Source organism: Dermacentor andersoni, chromosome 3, assembly GCF_023375885.2.
Source record: "Dermacentor andersoni chromosome 3, qqDerAnde1_hic_scaffold, whole genome shotgun sequence".
In the NCBI taxonomy this organism is placed as follows: Eukaryota; Metazoa; Arthropoda; class Arachnida; order Ixodida; family Ixodidae; genus Dermacentor; species Dermacentor andersoni.
In genome coordinates, this window is record NC_092816.1 from 102,603,084 (window position 1) to 102,613,226 (window position 10,143).

Sequence of the window (10,143 nt, forward strand, 5' to 3'; positions counted from 1 at the left end):
TGCTGCAGTTTATTTCTTTCCCGATTCCATACTAATATGTTACCGTATTTCCCCATTTACACTATACCTTCTCGAAGGCCTGTAAGGTACATGTAAATAAATAAATAAATATTTACAATGTTTGCAGATGACTGTATAGTATATAGGGTCATCAACAGCGAATCTGACCAACAAGCACTACAACACGATTTGGATTTGATTGCCATATGGTGTGAAAAATGGAAAATGTCACTGAATGAGAAAGAGTGTCCACGTCACCTTTACCTGGAAGCGCTCATACGACAGCAATCGTAACACTATAAATAATGCTACTCTTGAACAAGTGTCAGAATATAAATACTTAGATGTATTTTTTTCTGCTGATCTAAGGTGGAACAGACACGTTACTCATGTTACGAACAAGGCTGTCGGAGCATTAGATTTTTTGAAACGTAACTTTAGTAGCTTGCCACAGAAACTTAGGGAGCAACTGTATTTCACACATGTGCGCAGTACACTGGAGTATGCGTGTGTTTGCTGGGATCCATATGCTACAGAACTTTTAGATAAACTAGAAAAAGTGCAGAACAGGGCAGTTCGGTTTGTCCTTGGCAATTATGACAGGATGCTTAGCATGACAGAAAGCAAAAAAGCATTAAATTGGCATCTTCTTGAACACCGTCGCCGAAATCTCAGATTAAAATTTCTTCACAACATATACCACTCTAATACGGGGATAGCCAGGTAATTGTATTTTCAGCCGCCCACATGTTTCTAAAAGGCGAGATCACAAATTAAAAATATGTGAGATTCCTTTTGACCCTCTATTGCATGAATTATGAAAGTCATTTTTTCAGCTTTCATTATTGATTGAATGAACAAACATGACTGTAATAATAAAGATAAAGCTTTGTGCCAAATATGGCACACCATGAAGATGGCTGAGCGCTCTTGCTGCCATGGGCGGAAAACAAAGCTTCACGGATGGTGGCCTTTTAATGTGATGTGGGGAATGAAATGAAACAGTTGTTTGCTGCGTTCAGGCACAGATGAATGTTTCACTTCTTCTATCTTACCAACGACTTGTTTGTGCAAGGTGGCCGCTTACATCTTTGTTTCTTCTCGTCAAATTCTGGCCAGTGGCTGACTTGGTCAGATCGGTCGTCTTTGGGTGGCATTGCGGCCGCTGGTCCCTGTGCTTTTTTGACTTGAACATGGAATTCGATGTCCTGACTAGAAGTCCTTCCTGGTCGCTAGTTGGGTAGGCACTTGTTATGCGAGGTAAGGCATTCTGCAATTTCTGCTTTTAATTGAGCCAGCGGTAGTACTTGTCTCCTCCTAAGCTGCTCCTGCACCCTCCTGTACAATACCCATGCTGTTAGTACCGATAAGTCTAGCATAGGCGTAAAAATTCGAAAGTGCCATTTCTTCGACATCTGATATGTATGCAGTAAAGTCCAAACAGAGAGTCCAGCAGGTCGACACCACCCATGTGCCTGTTATGGACCTTTACTACGCTGGGGCAATCAATTTCGCGAAACACCTTGGCGGAGGTAAACCAGCGCTGAGTCTTTTGGACTAGATCTCTCCCATCAAAGCTCGTCAGAAATGTCACGGCGCGGTTGTCGTATCAACGCACACACGATAACTCTACGTCATCTATCGCGCTTGTGAGTGCCTCTGAAGCACCACTTCCTTTACATTTCAGTTCCTTTTCACTTTTCAGGCGGCTGTTTGGTAGACAATTCGCCCTCACCGTACCGATCGTCAAAATTACATCTTGTGATAGAGTGACCTGCAGCTTCGGGCTATTGAACAGATGGCAGCACGTTACCATATGTTGTATTTCAAGTTCATACTATGCCAAATATGGCACACACCGATTTCGGTTTCTCTGCTGTAGTTGCAGGCAAAATTGAGAAAACTAGTAACTGCCTTGAATTGGCGAGGCCAAAAAATATGCCAAAATAATTTTTCTACGTTTCTGCGGTCGAACTTTTCAGAGAAAAAAAAAACCAATTGCTCGTGTTTGCCCCCTCCGAGTTTCACGTCGCATCCCAAAATCTACTTCACCTCTGTTTTGCGTATCACTCAAGAGATGGCAGCACTTGCCCATAATAAGTGCGCATAACTACGAGATTTACTCTGACGGTATCACATTCTCAACTGGGAATCTCACACATGCGAAAAAGAATGGTAACCGGTATGTGCCAAATATGGGACGCCATGCAATAGAGGGTTAAAAGTGACGCTTTCCGCTACTCTTTCTATGTTCGTACTATAAGAGACTGGAATACTCTACCACCTGACACTGTCTGTATTTGTTCAAATGATGATTTCTTCCATGCTTTATGAGTGTAATTCTGAGTGTTCATTTATATGAGTTGTACCCTCCCTGCTGTAATGCCTGAATGGCGAAGCAGGTACCCAATGAATAAAATGAATAAATAAAGAAATGTTTCATTGTCATGATTTTGTTTATATTGTTGCACCTTGTTAAGCAGCAATTACGAGCATTATGTGAAATCATGTGTGCAAGAAATGCAATGTTGAAGCAACTCTTGAGTTTAAACAAAGCAGTAGTAAGCATGAGTGTCTGCTATTTAACGAAATCCTGCTCCAATAAGTGCTTGACATGTCTCGTTTGTTGCTATACGTTTCAATATGTGCTATACAGATTGCTGACGACATTTCAGTTGCTGTGTAACTCATGCTGCTCTTGCGTGTCACACATGAACAGACATCTTCAGCTTTGGAACAATGCATACTGCACAGTAAAATAGGCATTGCAAAGCAATATTCAACAATGCAAGATTGGTTGCCATTCACCTTGGAAATAACCTTTATTTAAAGAAAATTCCCTGGCGAGACAATATTCAAAAGCACAGTGAACAAAGCAAAGGAGTAACATAATGGCACATGGTTATTTGTCACTGCATGTGTATCTGTCATGCTCAACATAGACAAATCATGTGCTTTCCACTACTGCAGTATGCAGCATACTATGATTAGCCACATGTGAGCACACGCAATGTGTTATGTTGAAGTGCACGGCCTATTTACTTTTATGATAATAAAAATAAAACATGTTACACCAGCACATGTCTCCACCTCATTTGCCAGCGAATGCGCCGGCACACACTTTGCAGGTAGGCAATGCGCAAATTTCTGGGCAGCCGAAACACACCAACTATGGATTCACGCACCGCACGGCCTCTTTGAAACAAAGCTCGAGAAGGCTGTACAGGGTGCGCCTGCGGTGGCACCTGTACTTGAAGCGGCACTTGTGCCTGGGCTGGCTCCTGTGCGCTGTCGTCATGTGCACCGTCGTCACCTGGGTCGTCTGGCAGAGGCACGCCTGCTGCAAGGCAGAGGTTATGCAGCGCTGCACAAGCTGCAACAATAGTGGCTGCTTTCTGAGGCGAGTAGTGGAGCACCCGATACCTCTGCAGGCATCGGAAGCGGCTCTTGACGACTCCTATGCACCGCTCAACGGCATTTCGCATTGATGCGTGTGCCTCATTATAGCGCCCCTCTGCCGTGAGGCGATTTGGGTGACCAGGCACAGGAGTCATGATCCATGGCTCTAGCGGGTACCCAGAGTCCCCTGTAAAGTGTTGCACGTCAGTGAACGAACGTGGATACATTAAGGCACAATGCAAGAACACAGTCTACGCCAGGGCCCTTTTACAACAGCAGCGGGTCTTGGATTTATTGTTGCAATATCTATCGAACATTGACCTTCCCAGAAAGTTGTAAAGAAAGTTCGACTCATTTTAAAGAAAAGCCCAATTTCACCTGTTGTCTCGGCTGCAAATCTCATTCTCGGGTTAAGTTGGACATGTAATATTTATTTCATACTCGTGGTTTTCTGCTCCGCTCATCCCATTTGCTTCTCCCTAAATGTACATCCTCCACTAAAAGTAATTAGCTCTTCTCTCTTCAGAAGTGTTATTTTATAAAACACTTCTAAGGTCTACTCTCGAATATGCTGCCAGTATCTGGGATCCTTACTCTACTTTTCGTACCTCTTCTCGTGAAGGTACCCGAACTCGAGCTACCCGTTTGATCCTTTATAATCACTCCAGCACCACATGTCGCTGCAACAAAAAAAATTGCAGACATTGTGACACAAAGAAAAATAGCGCAACTTGCACTATTCTACAATATATACTACACCGATCACTAACGTCGATGCCGAAAGTTTCACGCACACGCTTATTCCTTCGTTCCAAGGACAGTGACCAGGAACCAGCTACCCGAGTCCATTGTCACCAACCCTTTTCCATCATACTTGAAAACTGCCATTTCGACGTGTTCTGTAGAATTACACCCCTGCCTGTAACGCTCCACGTGGCATTCAGTGTATTGAAATTAATAAGTAAATAAACAGAATAACATGTCAGCTGTTGTATACATGCTGGTAAAAATATCTGCCTTCTAAGAGAGACATGTTTCTCTCGATAGTCGCTGCAGGTTCATTAGGTACTGCTACATTCACAACACATTTCTAGCAAATCACGCTTTCTTAAAGCTTGCTAGGATGCAAAACTATTTGACTGTGTATGTTTTACATGTGGAAGAAGCACTGCTACTTTAGGTGCACTTACCAAGCAAGACTTCTCCATGAAGTAACAGGCCACGAGTGAGGCGGCGGCGAAATGCAGAATGCCTCCAAACGAAATAATCGTGGCACGATCCCGGAAACCGTGGGTCAATTGCCAGGATATTCAGCTTTGCATCACACACCTCGTAAGAGAAAGCAAAGAGAAGGTGTCAATGCCACTGCAACAAATATCTGGCACAAACTTTTGCTTACAACACTACTTGCCAATCAGTTACTGTTCAGTCAGCCAACACAATTACAGAAAAGGAGATATCAACATACGCAGTAGGCAGTTGAACTAATCATCAGCATGATAACAATGTTATCTACAAATGCAATGTTGGCATGTGTACATGTGCTCATGTATGGCGTGCGGTCACAACACAATGTGCAAAATAATTCCTTTGGTTTCTTCCGTCCATATTGTACAAGATTCTGCTAGAGAGTGCCACCTGTGTTTTTTTCTTGTTTTTCCAGACAAAGTGCCTATTACAAGCGAAAGAACGCGGAAGTGGCAGCATGTGCCGTATTAACAGCTAGAGCAAATGGGTGTCCACACATTCTCATTCTCCCTCACACCATTTTCATTGATGGGATGCTCCTTTTCACGTTTACAGTCTGTTGGCCACAATGCTTTAGTTTTACGTCGAATAAGAATCCCAAGGGCTCGTCTTCTGTTAGGATCGCTCGCAGACGAAGACTCCCTTCACTGCTACGGCGTCTATTCCGGTTTAAGTCGCGCGTAATGTGTTTACATTGTAGCATCGAAAAGGCTATTCAACTGTGATTAGAGAGCACTGAAAAAGTGCGGCCGGGTTCTATTGCCAAGATCAAAGTCGTCATTACACATACAACACAAACGCTACTTTCTCGAATAGGAACGCAAGTATTACCGGCAATTGATGAAAAATAACGAAACGAAGTTTTTTACAACGTGCACTCGCGCAATCACATATCGAAAATATTTGTCAATGAACAATACTCACGACCATGCAGTTGAGGGCGTAATACCCTTTACGGCTCCAGTACGATTCCGTTTCGCCGGGGCCGAGCTTCTTAGGGCGAACGATGGCTATCAGACTCCCGTCCACACATCCTAGAACTCCTGGAATTTTTCCACGGCTAAGAAAGCCTTCCTTGACGGCGGCTTTCTGTTGCGCCGTGGATGGGAATCTAACCCATCCTTTTTCTTTGCCCACAACCGTAATGGCCTTGGCGACGGCTGTAATGATCCGGCTGATCGAAGGCTGCGACAGTGCAATCGCTTCTTCATTCCCGACGCACTGTTGAAAGCTCCCGGTGGCAAAAAACCGCAGCGCGCACAGCACTTTCATCGTAATGTCGACACCACGAAATCTTTGAGGTCCGAGATGTCCTTCCAGCTCATCGCAAAGACGTCACACTATGTCTTTGGAGAGCCTAAAATGCCTTCGAAACTCTTCTTCGGCCATGCCGAACGCGTCGCGTCGTTGTCTTTCGGCACCCCCCAGCAACACAACCAAAGGAGCCGCCATTGCCGTCTCTGTCTCGTCTCGTCTAGGTGCCGGCTCGTCAGCTGGCGCGAGGTTAGCCGGCAGCCACGGTTGCCCTAGCAACCCTCGACATCATGCTCGCCCCCGCGCGCGACCCTCGAGAGAACCACTTCTCCGCGGTTCCTCTCCTAGCAGGGAACCGGTTCCTTTCCAGAAGATTGGCAACCTGTGTGACGTCATCAAAATTTGTCGTCCCGCCCACCAGGGATGACGACAACGAAACGCCGACCAATGGCAACAGCCCAAAGGAACCGGTTCCCAAAGGAACCGCTACAGAATACGGCCCCTGGGTTGCGTAAACACTGAAGTGCTATAGAGCAGCGCAAAGGATGAGTTCGAACAGCGACAGGTACCAAACGCGACATAGAGGTATTATATCGCGTTTTATTGTCTATTCACGCAGAATAAAGATGCGCTAACTTGCACGCTTCGTGACTGAAGATAGCGTGATACAAAAGCGGTTTCCTGGTGCGTGCATTATCGCGAACGCTATCAATGGACTAGTGGTGGTGGGTAGCAATCTTCTTCTTTGTCCTGTAGCAAGGGCAACTTTGAGGAGTTAGACAGAAGGCGATCTGGGGAAAGGAAGTAAAACTTCAGAAGGACCATAAGGTGGCGTTACATGGGACTACTTACCTCGTATGAAACTTTCCGCGGCGCAGCGTACTGGATTGCTTTATTTACGTTGTCACTCGACAATATCTTTATCCGAACGAACTCTTCAATAATGGTGCAAGAAACAACTTGCATTAATCAACATAGAACATATTCGCGCGATTCAGAAGAAGCGATTTGGCAAAGCCTACCGCCCGATCAGCTGTTGCAATGTGGATCGGTGTCGTTCCATCTTTGGTAGCTTGTGTGCATCAGCAGCTGCTCCTTTTTATACGGGTGTGCTTGGCCGTGCGTCGTGGCTGCCGCAGCAGCAACATGCGCATCTCGTTGTTCTATAACGTTCTTACAGTGATATAGAAGCAGCGGTGCCGTCCGCTTTTATTGTTCTTTCAGCAGTTAAACGTTCACTTTCTTCACGATTCTCTACGAAGCACCTCTTCCAGCAGCAGACACCACCAATTTTGCAGCGATTGCAATCGTGTTGCGATGTCCAAGTGTGCTTTGTCTCCTTCCGCCTGCGCAGAACGCGTTAATTCTTGACACGGTCTGTCCCCTGTTTTCCTTCCAATCGACGATGTAATTTCGTTTATTTATATGTAGTCGCTCTTCGAAAAGGAAGCTTTTAGGAAGTTTGCTTTGTGGTTGCAGAATGCTCTATTGCATTATAATATTTTTGTTGTTGTATTTTTGTACCCCGAAGGGGCGTCTGCGTCAGCAGGCGTTTGGTGTGTTGCGACACCACGTACCCGAGCACACGAGGGTTGGACCCTCCCGCGTGTAGCCGTGCGCGGCTTAGCCGTGTCCGGGGAAAGGCGGATCCTGGAGGTTGAGCCGATGCTGGGTGTTCGGACCTTTAAGGCCCCCCGGCGGAGGCAACACACCTCTTTGGCCTCTGCTTCACGTAGACGGCACCCCCCGGACTGACCCACCCGGGGGAAATCGGTAGTTGCCTTTTCCTGTCTCTTTCTCCTTCCAATCTTCGTCTTTCTCTCACTTTCAATCTTTCCTGTCCTCTCTTTATTTTCGTGTTACTTTCGGCTTCGTAGGCAGCAAGGGTTAACCTTGTGCATTATATCCAGTCTTGGGTATATGTATTCGGTTATAGCGGGGTTGTACCGCTGGCGTGCGCAGAACTGAATATCTTCCGTCCTGTGTCGTCCCCTGGTTGGGCTCCATGGTGGGTGGCAGCCATCCCTGCCGAAAACACCATTCTACTAATAGCCACTTCTTTTCCCCGACTACCTGATCGCCCTCAGAAACGAGGGCGCACCGAAGATATTTTCCAATTTCTTGGAAACAAACTGCCAAACTTCCCCAGATTCCATGTAGTTCATTCAAACAAACCTGAAAAGACCATGAGAATGATTTCTCCTTTCCTAGTCTCTAAGAATCTCACTGAAACTCTTGGTGCAGGCTATAAAGCAACGAAAATGGCTAGCGGCGATCTCCTTCTGGAACTCCGCGATCCAAAACAGCTTGAAAATCTTCCTAATGTTAGTTCAGTCATTTGGGGAAATCCCAGTAACAATAACGCCACACCGAACTATGAACACCAGTCGTGGTGTTGTTTCTGACGACGATTTGATGGAGTTAACAGAAGTAGAACTGCTTGAAGGCTGGAGTGAGCAAAACGTGATCAATGTCAAAAGAATCATGCTAAGGCGTGACGGGAAGGAAACAAAAACCAAGCATCTCGTACTGACTTTCTCCTCAAGCATTCTGCCTGAGACACACGAGGCCGGCTATGTAAAGCTACGAGTCAGGCCGTATGTTCCGAATCCCCTCCGCTGCTTCAAATGCCAGCGTTTCGGCCACAGTTCCCAGAATTGCCGAGACCGGCCGACATGTGCAAAATGTAGTTCCCGTGACCATGCCTCTGAAACATGCCAAAACGCTCCACACTGCGTGAACTGTTATGGCGAGCATGCCGCATACTCGCGGTCATGCCCGTCTTGGAAGAAAGAAAAAGAAATAGTCACAATCAAAGTAAAGGAAAACATATCATACAAAGAGGCACGCAGGTGGGTTGCATACCTTCCTAAGACCACCTTTGCCGAAGTGGCGCGTCAGGGGGCAGCGTCACAACGGCCTCCGGCGGCTGTTCGACCCACAAGCAGTGAGTCGGCAGTTACGCCATCTGCCCCCGCGACGGTTGCAGCTAGCGCTGCTCTGTCAACCCAGCAGAAGCGACCATCGAGCCCGAAGGTGGGCGCAGCCGAGGCTGCCCCAACATCCGCGGCCCCTTCCAGCGCTGGCAACAGCCGGCACAGCCAAATCCCTCAGGGAGCCCCATCGACCTCCGGGCTGGTGGGCGCAAGGGTCTTGCCTTCCGAGGCAGGACTCACTCAGAAAACTTCACGCTCTCAAGAGCACGTGTCCGGTGCCTCGCTAGAGGCAATGGACACTACACCTGTCCTGAAGGCGCACCAAACGCATAAGGAGTGGCGGGGCTCCCTCGAACGCTTCAAAAAGGGCAAAACCCCGATTACAGGGCCTCGAAAGAGCTCTGTAATCTAAGGCATAACTTCTATTTCCGTACACACAGCACCAAATTAACTTCATTATGGACACGCTAATTATGCAGTGGAACGTCAGAGGTCTCCTCAGAAACCTTGATGGTGTTCAAGAACTTCTCTACGAACTCACTCCAAAAGTGCTGTGTGTACAGGAAACCCATCTTAAATTTAAGCACACTGACTTTCTTCGTCATTATGTTATTTTTCGTAACGATCGTGATGATGCCATCGCATCATCTGGCGGCGTAGCCATTATACTCGATAAAGGTATAGCGTGTCGACATGTACAACTACAAACGCCCCTAGAGGCAGTGGCCGTTCGAGCCATACTTCTAAACAAACTTATTACCGTCTGCTCTCTGTATATACCCCCGCACTATCATCTCCATAAAAATGAATTCCATGCATTAATAGATCAATTACCCCAACCCTATTTGGTTCTAGGAGATTTTAATGCACACAGCAACCTATGGGGTGACTCTCATTGCGATGTGCGAGGTCGACTGATTGAACAGTTTCTCTTTTCATCTGGTGCATGCCTTTTGAATAGTAAGGCACCTACATATTATAATACTGCACATAAGACCTATTCCTCTATAGACCTCAGTATTGCATCTCCCACCCTTTTACCTGATCTTAAATGGAACGTTATTAGAAATCCATACGGGAGCGACCATTTCCCGATAGTACTGTCTGCACCGAAGACGAATGAATGTCCCCCACAGTTTCCTCGGTGGAAAACTGATTCAGCCGACTGGGAACAGTTCCGAAAAATTACTCTCATATCGTGGGCTGACGTTTCTGCTCTAAGCCTGGAAGCCGCGGTTGAATACTTTACCTTTTTTCTGATTGATGCCGCGACCAAATGTATCCCAGAAACAAAGGGATCATCTAA

The 10,143-nt window shown here is 46.4% G+C and overlaps 1 protein-coding gene across 2 annotated transcripts; it reads right to left on the reverse strand.

Annotated features, from left to right (window-relative positions):
• Positions 1-2,803: 2,803 nt before the first annotated feature.
• LOC140216753 (putative nuclease HARBI1) lies at positions 2,804-6,401 on the reverse strand. Of its 2 annotated transcripts, XM_072287266.1 has the most exons (4): positions 5,572-6,401; positions 4,590-4,728; positions 4,008-4,079; positions 2,804-3,586 (listed from the first exon to the last, which is right to left on the reverse strand). In XM_072287266.1, the coding sequence occupies exons 1-4, from the start codon at positions 5,917-5,919 to the stop codon at positions 3,069-3,071; spliced, it is 1,077 nt and encodes a 358-aa protein (XP_072143367.1). In that variant the 5' UTR covers positions 5,920-6,401; the 3' UTR covers positions 2,804-3,068. The 2 variants fall into 2 exon arrangements, with proteins under 2 accessions (XP_072143367.1, XP_072143368.1); XM_072287267.1 differs by lacking the exon at positions 4,008-4,079 and having other exon boundaries at positions 5,572-6,399.
• Between the last annotated feature and the right edge of the window lie 3,742 nt (positions 6,402-10,143).

Bases quoted from the DNA above. Each gene is read 5' to 3' on its own strand.
- LOC140216753 (XM_072287266.1), bottom strand. From the start codon at position 5,919: ATGAAAGTGCTGTGCGCGCTGCGGTTTTTTGCCACCGGGAGCTTTCAA. The intron at 4,729-5,571 runs GTGAGTATTGTT...TTCTCTTACGAG, and splicing joins ACGCCCTCAACTGCATGGTC to GTGTGTGATGCAAAGCTGAA. The intron at 3,587-4,007 runs GTACGAAAAGTA...AACACTTTACAG, and splicing joins GGGTACCTTCACGAGAAGAG to GGGACTCTGGGTACCCGCTA.